Below are 19,953 nucleotides of genomic sequence, written 5' to 3'. Positions count from 1 at the left end.
GCCACCCTGCTGAGTGTCCCACAGCTGCAGAGCCACCACATCTAACCAGGCAAAGATCCACTCACAGGAACAGGTCTCTGAATCTAAGGCACAAAAGCATCTCTCATTCACAGAAGAAAATTAATATTTGCTTTGTGATAATGATTATTGATGAAAGAGGCCACTTGCCTTCTGATAAACCCCTACAGAAATAAGATGAATTAAATTCCACTTCCATGCAAAAAGTATAGATTTTTCCCATAATTTTTAAGGATGTGTGTTGCACCACACACAGTTGCAGCCCAAATTATTTCATGCTTATTTACTGCATAAACCCAAACAAACAAGAAAATCAAAATGCTTCCTAAACCAAGATTGGTCATTGTTTGAGAAGCCATCTTTCCTGCATCAAGGGACACACAGCAAGGTACATTGTGCCTGCACCTCAACCCTAGACTGAATAACCTATTATCCACCTACAATTGGTTTGCAGGGAAATCTTCAGCATCAGAGCAAATACAGCCATTCAGTTCCCTGATGAGAGAACTGAATCATTCAATCAATTTCACAGCAACATTTTTTAAACTCTTCGGTTTAACAAGTTCTTTTAATACAACAGTCGAATGGTATTGATCGTCTGACCCCCATTTTTTAGCAGCTTCTGAGAGAAACTTCCAGCAGCCTGGAGACATTCTATGTATCTTTTGGAATTTTGAGAGAATTTTCCAAAACTTAGTCTTCAAAGTTGGTAAAAACTGGTGTGTAATTCACACCATTGCTAGAGTTTCATGAAAGAAAAGCCTCCAAAGACTGGAGGCCTAAGGAAAGATTATTCTGTTTGAATTGTTTTTATGTGCTGCTTTTCCCGGTGTGGGGAATGAAAGTCCAACCACCTTCTGCTGCCTTTCAGAAATAAATCCTTCACACTGAACCACAGGCAACAAACAACTCCCTGGCCTGGCTTCCGGCTTCAGGCTCTGCACAGATAGGTAAATAATGAAAGCTATATGCAGATCTGGCAAGAGCACCAATATATGTACCTCTCTCCACTTCTGCCCAAGTCCCTGATAGAGCATTAATGCATCATATCACAGTCTAAATATCTGAATGCCAAACATAGTTACTGCTACACTGAAAATGCACTTGTGCACAATGGCTTCATTCCAGCCTGGCCACTTCAGACTTCCATCTCATTTAGGGGAGTGGAAAAAACAACAACACAGGACTTCAGTCTTAATAATATCCATCATAAATTAGAAGAGTAATGCCAACATACATAGACATGCAATTCTAATAGAGCTATTTGTCTGTTTATTGATTCCACTCCGGCAACAAATCTCTGGAGCAGAATCTGTCTTCTTTTATTGTTCACTGATGGATGGACTTTTTGCACTTGACCCATATCCACTGGTAAATATCAAAACATGCTCAGCTCTGAAAAATAAAGTTCATATTTGCCTCTGACCAGGAAAAGCTTTCTTTAAAAAGCGTCAAATGCATAGTTCCTGCACAAGGTTGGCACAGGCAGCACTGTGGAATCCGTGTGCTGCTGTGCTTCCCAAACCCCTTCCATTTTTATCATCCATTATCATCCAAGCTAATACAGGAAATCTGGAAATAATATAAAATCAAAAATAAAACAAGTACATACAAGAGCCTGAGTTAAAACAAAATCAGCCATCTATTGCCTTGATAGCGTTCTCAAGGCCAAGTGAAAGTATTTCTGACTTAGTATAGAGTGGTTTATTATCAACTCCAAAGACACACATTAAAACTGTAAAAGGAAAAAAAACAACACTGATGAGTCTTTGCCTTGAAAACATAGATGCATGAACAACCATTTGGTTTGGAAATTAAATCCAAACAGGTTATATCTGCTTAAATTGCCAGCACAATCTGGGATTTTATGCTGGACACACCGATAAACCTCATTCCAAAAACAGTGTTTTATGACAAAAAGAAGAGGTACAAATACATGTTTTCTCCAGAAATCTCTCATCAAAATGGTGTGTTAACACTCATCCTGATCAGTCAAAGAAGAGAACTGTGTTTGCCAGGATTACACCAAGGGAAAAACCTACCACAAATTATTCTAGAATTTTCTGCATCTGCAGCAGGGGTTGTGAGCACCAGCTGCCTACCTGTGTCTGCCTTCCCTCAGCACACACCAGAGCCCTTCTTTAGCACGGGAGCTGCAGTTCCTCCACACGCATCTGGACAGGGCAGCGGGTGCCCATCTCCAGCAGCAGCTACTGGTTTGAAATAAGATGTGATGCCTGAGCTGAAGCAGAGACTGCTCCCTGCTGCAAAATGTTTAGAATCCAATACAGAAGCAATATGGAATACATTAAGTCCCTTGACAAGTTTTTTGGCGAGGGAAAGCATAGAGAACGTCTAACTGCAGAGCCTTCTTAAATTTCAATACTAAGGATATTTTGAACTACATTGCAGTTTTGTACTTAGACTGAAGTCAAAGTTTGTCATCTAATGCAGAGACCTTATCAGGAGCAAGATGCAGTCAGATTTAAGTACTGTTATTATTCACTGACAGTATTTTACATTTTCCCTTCGTATTAGAAAACCTGAAGATCAATATTGCTAAGGGGAGATGGGATGTACTCTAACATCTTCAGAACTATGCCATACAACTGGAAGGCTTTCTGAAATCAAATGCTCTTTTAGGTAACACAGATTGAACTGATTGATGGTTGTATATGCTCTCCATAACATCCTTTTAAATTCAGTTGAAGTGATTAGATTTACAATCAAAGAAGCTTAGTAAACTACTAAGTTATTACTTCAAAAACACTAGCCATCATCCATATAGTCCTTCTCTTTTCTTTGTAAATTTTTACAAAAAGAAATAAAAATCTAAGTCAGGCTTAAAAAACTTTGTCATTGAAGTAAAACAAAAAAAGAAGGAAGGGAGGAATAAACCTGAAAGATACCTGCTTAGCTACATCCTCATATTAAATTAAATATTAGTAATTTTAATCACTTTTAAAACTAGCTGAAGGTTTTTGTTTATTTTCTTTGGCAACAGCTAATTAACTCAGCTAAAGAACATTCCCTCTGCAGCTTTAAACTTGCATAATTATTAACTTTGGTGGCAAGCACATAAAATTGTGGACTCAGTTTGAAGCAAAAAAGGAAATGGACTGTAAGAACTCCTGTGTTTAAAAGCTTCTCTTATTAAAGAGTAGACTAGAAATAACTACATAGGGATAATTCTTGTGGAGCAAATTGCAAACAAGGAAGAAATAACATTGTGTTTGCAAGACAATGCTAAAGAAATTCAAACATCATTATGGAAAGTTTCATTAAATGGCATTTAAGTACTAGACCTTACCTAACAACACAGTGAATTCATCTAGCACTTGAAATCCTTAAATCATACCCTTTTCTACAAAATATGCTCTAAACCCTGCAGAAACTCCTTACAGCAAGAATCACTTTTTCAGTATCCATCCCCTCCCAGGAGGTCAAGATGATAAAGCTTTCAGATGGATACAAATTACTCTATCCCAAGAGAAGCAAAAGGTAATAGTAAGTAGCTACTCATTTTCCACTAAAATCTCTCTGTGCCGAGTCACTTATGCTGCCAACATCCTAACAAAGTGTCAAATGCCCCCCTCCACCTCCACAGAAATGAATGCTGAAGATTAAACTATATATTTCATTCTCCATGAATATAATGCCACCACTGCAATGTTACCATATCAGGAAAGAAAATACAATCTGATCCTACATCTAAAAATAAAAATAGAAGCAAAACTGCTAATTTTGGTTTTTATCTAAGATACTGATTTCATTGACCACACTGGAAATTTTCAAAGAAACACACATACTCTCATAAGGAAAAAGCCCATTCTTTCCCTTTTTTAGTACCACTAGACTTTGCTCTTTGACAAATAAACAAAGGAAAACAACTAATTGTAAGCTTTTGAATGCAATATTTAACTGAATCAGGCTTTCAACTCATAGCTTTCATAGAGCACTCCTTAACAATACTCTGTTTTGCACAAAGCCTCTTGTAACTCCTTTGATCATAACACCTGGAGTAACACAAAGATCCAACTATAACAACACAAACCAGATGGTCAATATTGTGTTACTTAGATGCTTTTTACAAACAGAAAGAACATGAGCAACCCATATGATGAGAGAAAAGTGAGCCCAATGAGTTGAAAAAAAGAGTTTGAATTTGTTTTCCTTTTAACAAAGTCTTTCAGAATCTGCATACCATTTATAAATTATTTAATAATATAGAACATTAAAAACAATTCACAGACATCAGAAAATTACTAAAAGCTGCACAAATATATTGAAGTATTAAAGAATCCATTCCAGATATGAATGTCAGAACCAGTTCTCAAATCTCAAAGCTCAGATATTAATAGAATAATTTAATTTTCTGGATTGACCTTTTTTGAATCCATAAAAGATCCAGTTCTCAAAAACAATTCTATATAATAAAATAGTGATATAATTCTATATCACTGCTTCCGACTGAGTCCATAGAATAAACAGGAAATTTGAGTGGGTTTCTACTAGACAGAGCTTTAAAATTAGAAAGCCACTTCAAAAATTAATGAGACAAATATGATTCAGAACTACAAGGAAAACCAGGACACTGACCAATTGCAAGAGAGTTTGAAATTTTAACTGATTCTTTTTCAGCCCCTGGATAGAGATACCATTCAATATTCAAAATTATTACCTAGCTTCAAATTATGTGAGAGATTATACACTTACCATTAATCCATTTGGCTTCTGGATTATGAACTATAAACTCTTTCCTGAAGAGATCTTCCAAGGACAATCTAGTTTCTGATGAATTTGCTAGTTCATCTAAAATAAACATAACAGGAACATTTTAGATAGTTATTAAAAAGAATATATTCAGTGTAGTTAGCAAGAACCAAAAACATAGTACAAAGGTCCTGTCAAAATCAGTAACAATACCTTGCTCTTATTTTTATTCACTACAAGGAAATGTTCCATATTTCTTCAGTAAAGCTTTGGAAGACAAAGCACTGGTATCCTATGGACAGGACAACTGGAGGATGTAGTGCTTGGCTATTTATGTTACTAGGACTCTAGTGGCAAAGCTCTTTCATCCCACAGCCCTACAGCACGTGAAAAGTCTGATTACAAACCAATACAAAAATTTCCTGACATCCAAAGGATGTAGGCTATATTGATCACTTTCTAGAGACAGAAACTAAGTAAAATATTCCTGCAGTAAATATGGAACCAATTTCACCTATTCTACGAATCAAACCATAAAAACCCCAACAATTCTATATGCACATTTTATAGTCTATGTTTGCTCTCTAGTGATAAGCATGACATAAAATTTGGCTAACAGCCTTGTGTTTTTCCCAAACATGACAGAACCCAGGAATATTTTGTTTCTGAACATTAGCCAACACTGATTTTCAAAAACTTGCCAGCTCCGAAAATTATGTCCATGCTTCAGAAAAGAAAAAAGCAGCTCTGCTAAATTCTACTTATCTCATGCTGTAGACTAAACAAATAACATACTCTTTTGCTGTCAAAACACAAAGTTTCCAATTATTATACACTGGTAACAGCTATGTGCTTCACCTGACTGCTTTAGGCTATTTGGGAGAACAGCAGCTGCCAAAATCTGCATTATATATTGCCTCTGCGCTAGCAAAAATGTGCACCTATGCACTTCTTACACAATCAACCAGCCCAGTGAGGTCTTTTAACCATTTTATCATTTGCCATTGATTACTGCAATATTTCTCTGCTCTTCGGGCTTTTCCTTCCAACATCCACCTTCTCTTCAAGAGGACCTTTTTGCTAGTCAGATTGTCAGATTTTGTCCTTACAGACTGCAGATAATAAACAGTGCCACTAATGACAGACTCACAGAAAAAGAGTAAATAGAACCACAACAGTCAAGGAGCAATCTTGTTATCTCCATGTCAACCCAGTATGCTACCAGCACATTTTTAACAAAGAAATACGCTTTGTAAACATTGTATCCTGCAAAACATTTCAGATGAGAATGTGAACCCTTCACAATGAATAAAGTCAGTCATAATTTTGTTACTCATCTTTATTCAGACAAATTTAACAATTGGAGACCAAGCTGAAAGCTTACTGGAGTCAACAACAATATGATTTTTTTTCCCTAAAATGTCAGCACTGCCTGCTGCAGTCACTCCAGTTAGTATCAGTGAGGTGCATCCTTGTTGTATGGAAGAGAAACTCCTCTTGAAAGCACATCATACATTATGACAGACACAAGGCCACCACAGCTGCTCACTCCATGGCATTGCTCCATTTTGCATGTGCCTCCCTCCCAGGTCTCAGCAGGACTCCACTAAGCAGTTCCTCTTCCTGCACTTGATGTTTTATAAGGTTAAGCATGCAGAGTTGTTCAAATCTTCTCTCATAAGACAAATGTTCTAATCCTTAAATAAGCTTTTTGCCCTCTTTCTACCTTCCAGGGATCAAAATAGCTAGTTTGTGTTTTTTAGTCTCCAAGTCCAACATGGGACACAATATTTAACTTCTACTCTTACTAGAGCTTTACAGCAGAGTAATATTATCTCTTTTGATTCATACCTAATCCCTCTGTTTACACATCATGGGACCTTGTTAGCCCTTGCTCCTGCCACATACTGAGTCTTTATCTTCAAAGTAAGCACATGTTTTTATATATGCTCTACTCAGCTCCACAAATACATTCCCTGTTTTCGAAACACTACTTGTAACTTAACAGCATAAAATACTGGGCTCTTCATATGTCCATTTTCCCCTTTTCCATAACCTTGCTGACTACCTACCCTCAACAAGCTGTTTTCCATCACTTATTTTGATTCAATGCACTCTCATCCTGATGCTGTTTGTGATCCCGAAAGGATTCCCCTTCTAACCTTTCCTAATTCTATTTATTATGACCCCTTATGTCCTGCCAGTTTGCCAGCTATAAAACTCACACAAGCTGTTATGTCGCCAAAAACTGGCTTACCCAAGAGTCTTTAGTTTTCACAGATTATTTTTTTTATTAACTGTTTTAATAAAAATCACTAAAATGTCACGAGCTGTGTACAGAAAGGCTATCAGAGAAGAAAGGTACCAGCTCTGCTCTCTGTCTTCTAATTCACATGCCTGCCAAGTAAACTCAATATAAATAGGATTTTAAACTTCTACTTTTTCAATTGTTGTATTTGTAAGCTGATGAACTGGCATCTTCAAACAACTTGACTAGATGTTCGAAAAGTAATTTTTTTTCTAATGCTAAGTCATTACCAAAATAAAGCCTCTTTTGCAGTCCTTGACACTAGCTTTTCACTCTGTCAATATTTCTAATATAATTTTTAAGAAAAATGTTGATTTGACATCACAAGACTCTAATACAGTAATTAAAGTTTTCCAAATACTTTATTTATATATAACGAGATGAATTACACATCCTGGAAACTCTCAAAACACTACAGGGGGTTAACCTCTCTTGAGCACAAGCACAAATTAGTATGTACTTCACCAAGTACTTGTTTTATTTTACCACATTACCACATTACCAAATAGCCTGCTATCTTTCCATTTCTATTTTATTTTTTATTGAAGTATTCCTTGAAATAATAATATTTCTAATGCCTCCATGATATTTCCCATGTATTTCTATATTTCAGTCTGAAATGACATATATTATCTATAGAAAAAAAAAGACAGATTACAGAAGCAAGAAACAAAATCAAATGTTAAAAACTAAACAGTTACTTTTTAACTATATATCAGTTCAACAACTGGGGTGTATTTATTCAAAATTTCAAACCTGTCTGTGCTTATTAAACTAGAAGACTGTGAAATCAGAAATTGATAGCCTTGTTACATTCCATAAGTTTAAAGGATATTATTTTTGCAGGTTAAAAGTAGTCTAAACACCTCATAAAATTTACCTTCTAATTTATTTTAGAAAATAAAACTAATAATAATGTAGAGTAGCACATTATTCACTCAAACTTCTTACCGACTTTTCTGTGGAAATAAAAAGCTTTAGCAGTAGAAATTGGGATGTTAAATCCCACCTGAAAAGTAAAAAAACACCACTAGTAAACCTAATCCAAATTTATGTATATAAAAACTATACTGGAAATTAGTATATTTCATACTATGTTTGCATGAAAAAGGAAAAACAACTTGTCAGACAGAAGGTAGCCAGACATCAAAACTGGTTTGCCAACTTACATTAGTTACTGGATGTATACAGTAGTATACAGCATTGAACTGAAACCTGAATATTTTGGCAATGGACCTCCACTTCAGAAAAATCATGTTTAGTTTGCTTTCTATTAATTTAAGAATAGCATGAGATATGGTGTGGAGGGGTCATTCCCTACCCTGTTCTGAACTGCATATTTATCTATTGGACATAATCCAATAAATTATGTCCAAATCTAGGCAAATAATCAATCCAAATCTTCTTCCTACAGCTTTATTTTACTCATAACAATTTGATAAAAGCATCTTCTGTCAGTTTGGCTGACCTAAATATTCTCTAAAGGGATCCTTCTCCAAAGTTCTGCTTCTTTTTTTTTTTCCTCGAGGGATAACAAAGTAAACTATGAGTTTGCATTAAGTCTGTGAGCAGAGTAGTTACACGCTACTTTGCTCAACATTAATTGCCATATATCAAACATGCATGGTTGAAATGCTAAGATCAATATCTTGGTAAAGGAGTCCCACATAAAGCTCTCTAGTCTGTCACACCTTCAGAAACCGTAAATTAACACAAAGGTAGAATTTATATTCCCAAAATGAAAAACAGCCTCAAGTATTGAGGCAAAACACCTGTGCAAGGGTGGCAACACCTGTACAACTCTTAGATGTTTCTTAGGTGATTTTTTACATAAAAGCTTTCAGTTGCTAGTACTTCCAATTGACCATTTTTCAGTTTTGAAATACAGATCAACAGTGGATGACCAGATAGGTGTTCAGATAATTCCTACGATCTGGAACATACTGTCATGATGCAAAGCACTAAACCATGCTGGTTCAAAGGCAGGAGGGAGACCCTGATCCCAGCTAGGAATATTTCAGTATGTGCAGGTGCATGATGAAACTTCAAAAACATAAAACAGAATAAAACCAGAACAAGAAAGATACCTGTGTTAAGTTTATGCAGACATACAAACTAAATTATGGTATCCTCTAAACATATCTGTCTCTGCTCTGGCCATTAACTCACAATACAAAGGAGTAAGATTACTCCAAAATATTTTCTTACTTATATTCTTATTTATATTTCTTATTTATAGTCTTATTTAAGAATAAAGTGCAATTCTAATTTTATTTTCTCTGAAATATTCCTCAGTAATCATCTCCAAATACTACACACAGACATCACTGGATTCACAAATAAATTGCCCCAGAGGATAGAGAGGCTCCTATTCTGAAACTCCCAAGTTTTTCCACACTCATATCCCTTACTTTAACAAGAGTACCTTAATTCTTTGATCTCTCCATGAACTTTTTTTTATCATTGCCTTTATCAAATCGTGAAGAACACTAGCAGGGATATTTGCCTGTAAGCCTTCTTCTCCAAGCCACAGCACAACCTAGAGATTAGTACTTCGGTGGGCATGATGGGCTTTTTCAAACATACTCCTTAGTCCACAGAGGATCACAGAGAGCCTTTGAGCCCCAAAAAGAGGTTACCAGATTGGGAGTCCATTCAGACTCTACCACTAATTCCTTCTACTACTGAATGATCCAGTCTTCCACTTTTCCACCTCTTTTTTGGACATACATTTATAAAGTTCCTGAGTATTGGCACAAATGAAAAGCATTACAAAGGGGACCAAAACACTACCAATATTGTTGGTACAATTTACTAAAACCACAACCATAATTCCAACAAAAATACTGTCTATTTTAACAGAAGTTAAGATAAATCAAAATAAATCTCTTATTTCAACACAGTTCCTGCTTAGTGTTGCATATTCAAGTGAAACTTCAAGTAATTAAAAAAAAGAAAAAAACTAAAACTAAAATAAAATCAAGAATTTCCATTTAAATTACTGCTTGTATCTTTAGCAGAAGATAAAGACTCTTGGAAGCCTTTTCAATATGACTTACATAGATTTTCTTTTAAAAGCTTGTTAACTCATATGGAAGCACTCATTCCTGTACTAAAAAAAGGCATGAAAGCTGCTGCTCAAAGTTTGAGTGAAGTCAAATGACAACTGTTAAAGTGTCCATGGACCTCAGATCTCTATTAGATCTTACAAGAAAAAATTGCAAAACCAAGTACTTATAACAACAGATTGGTAGCACCTTAGAACTCAAAACCTCACAACAGCCAGACCTGTGAGACCCCTCAAATGCTAGATATCCTGAAGTGATATTAGGTATGGTCAAGACCAGATAACTTCAGGTACTTAGTACCTGCCTGCAAACCAGCAGAGTATCAGAATATTTTCTTTCAAAAACATTAATTAATCATGAAAGTGAAAGAGTAATAACAGCACTGATTAGAAACAAAATAGGAAGTAGTTGTCCTACAATGTACCTCCAAAGCTTTCTCTTTAAAGCATTTTCAACCCACAGGAAACCCCAGTTCTACAGACTTAGATCATTTTGGAATAAAGGTTTTATTTCTATCAAGCTCTACAGTCTCTATGGGACATCTTAATGCATCTGAGCTGACAGAACTAGTTTTCACTTGCATGACTTCACTTGAAATGTAGGTCCCAGCTTACATCAAGTTTTCAAGCAAGCTCTCTGGATTCTGAAGCAGCCTCAGAGATGTACTAATTCAATGAGCTTTTTTAACATATTAAAAAAAAATTAACACTTCCCTAGGTTATTTATGCTTTTTTTCCATGAGTGCCTTCCAAGACATAAATTTACAAATTTACATCAGTATTAATTTCTATATAGATATAAAAGCCAGAACTGATGATTATGCTCAATTCTAGCATAATACTTCTGAGATTTTAGAAGCCCTAAAAAAAAGTTACCTTTCCTTGAAAAGAAAAACACTCTTCTGTCTTAAAGTGTACGAAGACATGTCACCATTTGCCCTCAATGTCTGTCTTTTTTAAATCCCTGAAGAAACTGCTATACAGTGAGACTATTTTTCTCCAAATGTTCTAAGTGGAAATAAGCAAACAATCATTTATCATTCCTTGGACAGCACCATGCATATGTAGTGGATATTTATACAAAAGAGAGGAGGCAGAATAGTCTGTAGTATTCCTGTGTACTCCCTCCAGCTGCCCTGTTCCCTCTGACAAGCAAAGCTTTTTGATCCTTTTCCATCCAGTCTCACCACCTTCCTTGCAAGCCACAGCAGCCCTACTACTTTACTTGCTCATGCACAGACCCATCCAGCTTCCCTTGATGATTTCTTTCAAGTGGCCAAATTGTCTGGAATCATTACTTAGCCCAAAAGCACTTTATTAACCTTTTAGTTTACACAAACTGGGCATTTGCATGGCAATATTTACCATCCAGACATGCCATCCAAATCAGGTACTTTACATTACAAATTTAAATCAGGCAAAAATAATTCAATGTGTTGGTTTTTTAAAAAATCTTGTGCAGTGTATCCTTCTCTTAGGTTCCCAGAAAAAAAAAAAAAAACAAAACCAAACAACAAAACCTGTATAATTACTTTATGTTTAACTGCTTTTTTGTCTACTACTTGCCCTTTTTTTCCTTTTTTTTTCTTTTTTTCTTTTTTTCTGTTACTGAAATGTTAAGTAATTTCCTCTCTCTTTGACAGAGAAGACATATGTACATGTAAATATGAAAGATGCATGCTTCTGGTTCAGTGAGAAGTTTCAGTCTCAGTATTAGCCTTCCATGACATACAGCTTTCTCTTAGCTCATCTCTGAATCTGAACTTACACCAAGACACAATTGTCAAAATCCTAGAGTCAGCTCACACTTACTAAGCCTAATGAGGATTGCCTGAAGCCATCTCAAGGCTGACACAATTCTAAGGAACTGCCAAAGCCAAAGCCATATATTTCTGCTCAACAACGCCTCCACTAACTCTTGAGTCCCTACAGGCACCAAATTCATAGTAGCCAGAAGTTAAAAATGCTAAAGGCACTTTAACGTTTATATGTAATTTAAGGACTGCATTATAAATCACACACCTTCAGTAAGATAAAATAAAGAAGTAGGTTACCTGGGGTTAAAAGAATGACAGACATAGTGATGAGTGAACAAACAACTAGAATCACCAGCAGCGCAATAGCAATTCCCTTCCAGTTCCTCTGCGGAGGGCTGTTACTTCCAAGTTCCTACAGGAATGGAAAAAAATAAAATAAAAGGAAAAGACCATGTTTCATAATCACATATTTCTAGAACTATTAGCAACAGGAAAACTGCTCTGTGCATACTCATAATCACAATGTGGAAGGTGATGATGATCCCTCCCCTCTCAACAGCACACACAGGCATCCAAAGGTGTGTAATTGTTCCATTTTTTAATATATATCTTTTTTTTAATATATGTATGTAATTTTATACCCCTAAGAGACAAACAAATGAGCATATACAAGCTGTCCAAAATACAACTGGTGTTAAAATGTGCTGAACATAAACTTCAGGACAATATCAACTAGCAGTTGATAAGATAATTAAAGAAATGAAATGTAACAATTTATTGTAATTCTGCCTAACGTAGTATGGATCGTAAAGGTTTAAATACACATACTTTTTAATGTACGCTATTAGATGTATTTGTAATATAAAACATTTACAAAACGGCCTGAGGCTCCAAGTACTCCATCCGAAGCTACACAACTCTTCTCTATATAGTAGTGCAACTGTAAACTGCTCCCCTATTGCTCATAAAAAACCAGCAGTAGCTTGTAACAAATGTTAAATTAATGTTTCTGTAACTGCTAGTATACTTAAACCAACAGTCTCTGTGTTTACATGTTTAAATCCCATTAACTCCAGCCAGCTGCCATTTAGGTTTGTCAGCAGTAGCAATGTATTGCCAGTGTTCATGGTACAGAGAAAAAAAAACAACACACAAATATCGAACAATAAAATAACAAAAACAGTATGACATTGTTTCATACAGTCCTTTCTCTCACAGAGAACAATAATTCTTCTATCTATAGCTGGCAAGAATAGATGTTTCTCTACCACAATTATCCATGCCATTACTATCTCAGTTAAATTGTTGTAGTAAGACTTTGTGAAAAGAAACCAGGGAGAGACTTCACATAAGATCCCACTTCAGCCTGCCTGCGAACTTGAATTCTGTTATACAAGTGCTTCATGCTCTACACAAGCTTCTGCTAAGCTCCAACTAAATCACTGGCAGACTAAAAAGCCACAAAAAGCCTCCTCCACCTCCCCAGGACCTGCTGCCGTAATATCCCTAGGTTTGTTAATCTTGCAAGTAACACAGCAAGGATATTCTTTTATCCTTCATCTTTCTGCTGCACAACAGAGCAAAGGGATTTGGGCAACTGCCACCTCCGCCATCTTGTTCTACAGACAGGACTAGGACGCGGAAAAATACCTGCTACTATGTTTTATAAGATTCCAAAGGCATATTTATACTTTTTCACATACATGTTATTTCATTTTTTGTTTTCTGAATCAAAAAAAGAGTGGAAAATGGAGATGTTTTAAGAACAGAAAATGACAAACCTCTTGGCCCTTCTTGGCAGGTGGGCACCACCTCAGCCCCACACACCGCCCAGAACAGCATCTCCAACCGTGTCTTTAATTTTTACTTTTCACCTGTTCATTCCTACCTGTAACAGACAGTTTCCCTCCCTGGACCTCTTTTCCAGGAAGCGTGAGGGAATCTCCCCCACAGGGGATCCCGCAGGGCGAGCCCCACAGGAGCCCTCAGCCCGTCGCCGCTCCCGGCGAGGGGCCTCTCGTCACCCTGACACGGCTGCCACCTGCCAGGCCCCATCCTCCTCTCTGGCCCGGGCCTGGCTGACCTTGCTTCTTTTAGCGATTGTTGTCCTCACAGAGGGGACAAGTAGCCAGTCTGACCATGCAATTTAAACCCTAGGCCACGGCTGGTGCTCACAGGATCGGCTGCCCTGCCTGACAGGTGTTAGCCTCCCCCTCCCCACAGGTGAAGCCAGCTCGGGGCAGAGGTAAATGGCCCCCAGCCAGCCTGGGCTGCCCCCAGTCCTTCCATCGCAGCGGCTGCTGGAGTAACTGCGCTTCTTTTATTATTACACAGACCTCCGCTTTGGGTTGATAGTGATGGAACAGCAGATAATGACTGATGTTCAGCACAGAGGAGGAAATTACTGAGGACAGCTGCAGCACGGCATAAGCAGGCCGTCTCTCTCAGACGGAACTCTCTGCAACAATGCACCTTTGATGCCTGTAGGTTTTTTTTTACTAAAGTTCAGGATTCCTGTTGCCCACAGGCAGGGGGAAGAAAGTGGTTTAAGCAGGAACTCCTGGAATTCATCTTCTTTCCCTATGCCATTGCCCCTGTTTCCCAACCCCTTGCAAATTTGCCTGCTCCCCTTGTTTTCTTCAGCTCCTTCTGATTCACTCCTACCTTGCTAAATACTAATTGCCACAGCAAAAAGCCTTAAAGACAGTTGGCCTTCCAGGCCTACATGATGGCTTCACAAGACCTTTCAGTGTTCCCTAGGATATGAGGATTCAATCTTTCAATCTTTTCTCAACAGCTCTGGCCATGCTGACTTTGGAAGCATCCCCAGCCTTTTCACAGAAACACACAAGCTTTACAGCCTGCATGGACACTCAGATACAAACCATTGTTTTCCCTTAAATAAAACTTATTTTAAGGTTAACTGTACATTCCAGAAAATATGCATTTATTTTAAACATAAGAGTATAAGCCTATATAATACTTAAGTCCAATTGTAATAGCAGAACCAGGAGCTCATACCAGCAAGCAGTAGTGAGCAAACAGCAGCTAACCTCAGAGAATCATGAAACCCTGTTCCAAAGGATTGACCTAAAATGACAGAAGCTAGACAATTTGATGAATGTTCTCTGTACCAAAGCCTCTAAAAAAATGTACCAAGTCCTCATTATGCAGAAGATTCCTCTCTGCAGACATGAATATTGCTCAGTTTCTAAAAATAAAGCTCCATGTTAAATATTTCTGCAAATTTTTGCAAGGAGAATATCAACTGGATGAATCTAGTATTGAGCAAGCAAGGGTTATTGCTACTCACAGTAAGAAAGAAGGGGGCTTCCAGCTACCTGAAGATCTTGGAGACTGGCATAAAAAGAAGGACTTATCTCTGACTAAGAAGAAGGTATTTAATTTTATGTTGTATTATGGTGAGTTCACCTCCAATCAACTCTCTTGACGTTAACCAATGCAATTCTCAGACTAGAACTTAGAACCTTTAAAATAGAGTAAGCTGCTCTTCTTCAAGAATAAAATATTTTTAGCCTTGCTCTTCTTTTCAAAATGATAATAAGCAAAAGGCAGTTAAATAGACGTTTAGACTGTGTGTCTTTGGCAAGACAGAAGCTGTCGCTTTTGAGGATGATGATAAGACAGAGGCATTCAAGAGGAAACAACCCAGAGAGCCATACAATGGGAAGCTTTTGACATCATATAGTTTCCCCATAACTAACTGCTGATGGGCACATACCAAGAGCAAACACGCATATGGAGATTTAAGGATCTAATCTTCTAAATAGGCTCTTCTATTAAAGAAGTTTGAAAAAATATCAACTTTTTAAGACAATGGTTTATATATAATACTATCTATAATAATATTACAGATTTTACAATGTAATGAATCAGAAAATGACTGCTCAAAGCATAATACAGTTGCAAGTATTCTCATTGTTTAAATTACCTTCACAAACCATTTCATTGCACTGTTGCCAAAAACAATCCTTAAGTAATGTATTTTTCTGAATGTAATTTGTGATTGAGTAATATCTTACTAAAACAGCTACAAAGAGAAAAACCCATGATCTTGCACACACACAAAAATGTGCACCAATGTTACAGAACAAACTTAATGCTTTTGGCCTATTCCTGTCAAATGCCAAAGACCACATTTGACCATGACCTTTTTTTAATCACTACCATTCATGAACTCAATGTAAGCAACCAAAGGGAGATTCTGCCTAAGAGCCTAAACCTTCTGCTCTGTGACTGTCTCCAGGTAGTCTCTGTTGGAAAGACCCCTAAAAGAAAAGGCATAACTTACTGTCACTAGTTTTACAAAACAGGTGTTACATAGCATTACAGATGTTGCAAATAGTATGATTAAATGATCACAGCAAAAACTTGCAATGGCTAAAACTAAAATCTGCAGGACTGGACAAGAGAGATGACAAACTGAGGCTGTCGAAGGAGAACATGAGTCATTTCAACCCTTCTGCATCCCTCTATGCTATATCCCACTTGCCACTGCAAAACAAGGTATTTCACAGGGAAATGATGAAAAACCATATCCAGAAAACACACAAAGCAAATATAAAACGAATATGCTGAAGTATTTTTCTCTCTCCTTTTCTAGGCTGATTTCTAAATACACATTCCCTCTCCATACAAAGTTTACTGACTGATGATGAACTGACTCACTACAAGCAAGAAAGTCTTTTTAATTACTAGCAGGATGAAGGTTTGAATTTCACAACCTATGGCTGTAACCTCATCCAGCAGTTCTGAGAAGCTGTTCGCTATTTTTGAATGAAATACAGAGTCTTATGTGGATGTTTATCTTTAAAATAAAAAACTACAAAATTACTTCCATAATGGCTTGAATACACTTTCATATAAGAAGATATAACCCAAGTTCCTAAGACACTAGAAATAACATGAAACAGATTTCCTTTAACTTTATTTGATATAGAGATGGTTTTTATCCCTTGACATAGAAAATGAAGTGCTTATCATTTAAGAGTGCTATTTCCTTTTAAGTACCATTGGGGATATTGATTCGGGAAAAAGTAATACTTAACAGATGTAATACCTTAAAAAAAAACACTCTAATATTTCCATATTTTTACCTGAATAAACTTAAAATATTTCTTGCAAGCAGCATAACCAAAAAAGAAAATCAGAGTTTCCTTCCTAAAGCTTATCGAGTTGCACAGTTTTATTGCTAATCAGTGTGGATAAAAAGCCTTTAAGACATAATTTTTCAAGCAAGTGTGTACAACTAAGGAGACAACAAAAGGTCAGGAAACATTGCTGTAACAGGCTGCATGTATAAGTCCGGTTTTTGAATTATTTTAATAGCATTTTCCTGATTACATGGAAAGCTATTTATGTAAACCACAATACAATTTCTACCATGGAAATTATGACAGAAGCAGTAAGAGATTGCCTGCGAGTGGATACAAAGAAAGCTAAAGCCCAGGGACTAAAGACTGCCTCAGCCAGGCTTGTCCAGAAGAGGCAGGTTAGTTAAAAAGCAGCATCCCCTTTGGGAGAAGAAATAAACCCCAAACTTTTATAGACACACTAACCCTGAGAGCTTGTGTTTAACTAAACTGCTTTTTCTCACAGAACTGCCTGCCCATGCTGCCATCGATCTAGCAGATACATAGTGATATAAGCCAAATATAAAAAAAATCCATTCATCTATCAAAATCAAGTACAAGAATTCCACCAAATCAAGTACAAGAATTCCACCAATTTTAACTATTTCTGCTGTGTACAGCTGAAATCTTAAGGGGAGATTCTGCTGGTATTTCTGTGGCCTAGACTGAACTTTACCAGCTACAAGTGTGCAAATGTACTTTGGTGTTTGCCCCTAGACTGTGGCCATGGGATGTAGCAGTTTCTGCCAACACAGCATCATCTGAAGCTTCGAATGAATCACCTTCTTGCATCTTTTTTTTCTTATTTATTTAAGCTGTTCCTATACTGTCACCAGGACAAAGCCTACAGAGGAAAGCTCTAAGAACAATCACAGCCTTCCCTTATTTTGGCAAGAAACTCAGGGACGAAGTGCATTGGTGTAGTAAAAGCAAATGTAAATTGCTTTGCAGTAGGAATGAGAATGAGTCTCACTCTGTAGCTTAGAGGTAATCACAACAATATCACTTAATGAAGTAGGTGCCGGAGGAGTCATTAAACTCTACCATTTGCATTTCTCAAACAAGAAGAAAAGGTGCTAAACAAAAAGATAAACAATTTAATGCTGTATCTCAGGTGTTTTAAAAGGCACACCCATGACATTATAATAAAAAGATTGCTGTCTTTCTAGAGTTCTCTATATAGCTGGTCCTGAAACTAATACTAAATACTACCTGCCTTGATTTTGCAGTGTACTACTTGCATGAAAATTGCCACAGCAAGCATCTAGAATTTGTGATGAAAAGATTGTATCCATTCCTCCCCAGCTGTTTTTAAGTAATCCCATGGCCTAGATAGCAATAGAGACTAAAAGGCAGATCCCCAAAGTGGCACAGGATAGTTACAATCCATTTGCGTAAGCACCTGTCATTTTCAACCCTCATGCTCCCTTTACAATTTGCCATGTTTTAAGACCCTGTTGCTCCACTTGTCTGAACGATTATGGTCATACAATTATTTTCCCTGGTCAATATCTTTATTCATCAAAATGTTGGCGCTTCTTTTCAGAGTCATTGTAAAATGCCACTTTCACAGGAATGCATTACTCTCCATCAGCTCTGTGGATAACAGGCATTTTAAAAAGAGAGCAGCTTGTTAGCAATTATCTTGCTTAGAACAGGTGTAGGATTTGGATATGGGAACAATCTGTCTTCCTATTTTTATTTCTCTGGGCTGCACTGCTAAGAGAAACCCCTCCTTTTTGAGAGCCAAACTGAAAAAAAAAACATCAGCCTAATCCAAAATAAATAAAACAAAACTCATCCCAGTCTCAGTAAATATGAACTAAAAGAATATGTGCACACAAAAGGCTGAAGGAGCTGGTGTTGTTCAGCCTAGAGAGGAGCAGGCTCCAGGGAGACCTCATACTGGTCTTCCAGCACCTGAAGATGGCCTAGAGGAAAGCTGGGGAGGGACTTTTTACATGGCCATGTGCTGAGAGGATGAGGGGTAACAGACTAAAACTTGAAGAGGGCAGATTGAGGTGTGATATTAGGAGGAAATTGTTCACTATAGGATGGTGAGACACTGGAACCGGTTGCCCAGAGAAGCTGTGGATGCCCCATCCCTACAAGTGTTCAAGGCCAGGATGGGTGGAGCTTGGAGCAACCTGGTCTAGTGGGAGGTATCCCTGCCCATGCAAGAGGGTTAGATCTAGATGATCTATAAAATCCCTTCCAACCCATGCCATTCTACGATTCTATATAAGTCATTTTGAGAAGTGTTAATCACCAACACCGGTTACATATTTTCTAACCTCACAAAACATTTTGTGCTTTTTCTCAGCTTTGATCCTTTCTGCTGCAGGAGAGGTTTTTCCTGGACCTGCAAGTGCCCATTCATGAACGGAATTTTGGTAATTTTTAGGATTTTGTAACAGCTTTGTCAACATCCTTAGTTCCTACTACTCACAAAGAAGATCAGAAACATTTATGGAAACTATTTAAGGTATTATGGCTAGCAGTAAGAACGCATTTCACACCTTTCAACTCATTTTGCAGTGTACCTTGCTAACATTTACTCAAACTCAATGAGGCAGCTATTACACTAGACAAAATAGTACCAAACTAACTTCTAAAGCATTCTACCAAAATCTCTGTTCAAGGTCTAAGGGCAGCAGAAGAGTTTAAAATTCTGCTCATTACTTAGACGTGCAATAAATACAAAAGCAGGGAGAAAATGGGGTCAGCACAACCCATCAAAACTGCATGACACATGCAGAAGTTAAAAGCTATGGCTGGTTTTTGGTTGGGTTTATTTTATGTATACAATAGTATTCGCATTTTTAGCACAAAAAAACAAGGGGGAAAAAAGCAAACTGTTCACAGTGCACTATATTAAAAAAAAATATGTACAATGCAGGTCATGGAACATAGTGCCATAAGGACTGCTGAGTTAGC

General features: G+C 37.2%; 1 protein-coding gene across 4 annotated transcripts in view; it reads right to left on the bottom strand.

Annotated features, from left to right (window-relative positions):
• DPP10 (dipeptidyl peptidase like 10) overlaps positions 1 to 19,953 on the bottom strand; it is a 458,987-nt gene that overhangs the window by 172,408 nt on the left and 266,626 nt on the right. For all 4 annotated transcript variants that reach the window (XM_051623886.1, XM_051623884.1, XM_051623883.1 and 1 more), the window contains exons 2-3: positions 12,161 to 12,275; positions 4,735 to 4,830 (exon numbers count right to left, since the gene is read on the bottom strand). In XM_051623886.1, coding sequence (XP_051479846.1) covers positions 4,735 to 4,830; positions 12,161 to 12,185 — 121 coding nt within the window. In that variant the 5' untranslated portion in view covers positions 12,186 to 12,275. The remainder of the gene's footprint in view (positions 1 to 4,734; positions 4,831 to 12,160; positions 12,276 to 19,953) is intronic.

The sequence above is a fragment of the Apus apus genome, chromosome 6 (assembly GCF_020740795.1).
Source record: "Apus apus isolate bApuApu2 chromosome 6, bApuApu2.pri.cur, whole genome shotgun sequence".
Classification (NCBI taxonomy): Eukaryota; Metazoa; Chordata; class Aves; order Apodiformes; family Apodidae; genus Apus; species Apus apus.
This window is presented reverse-complemented; position numbering and strand designations above follow the sequence as displayed.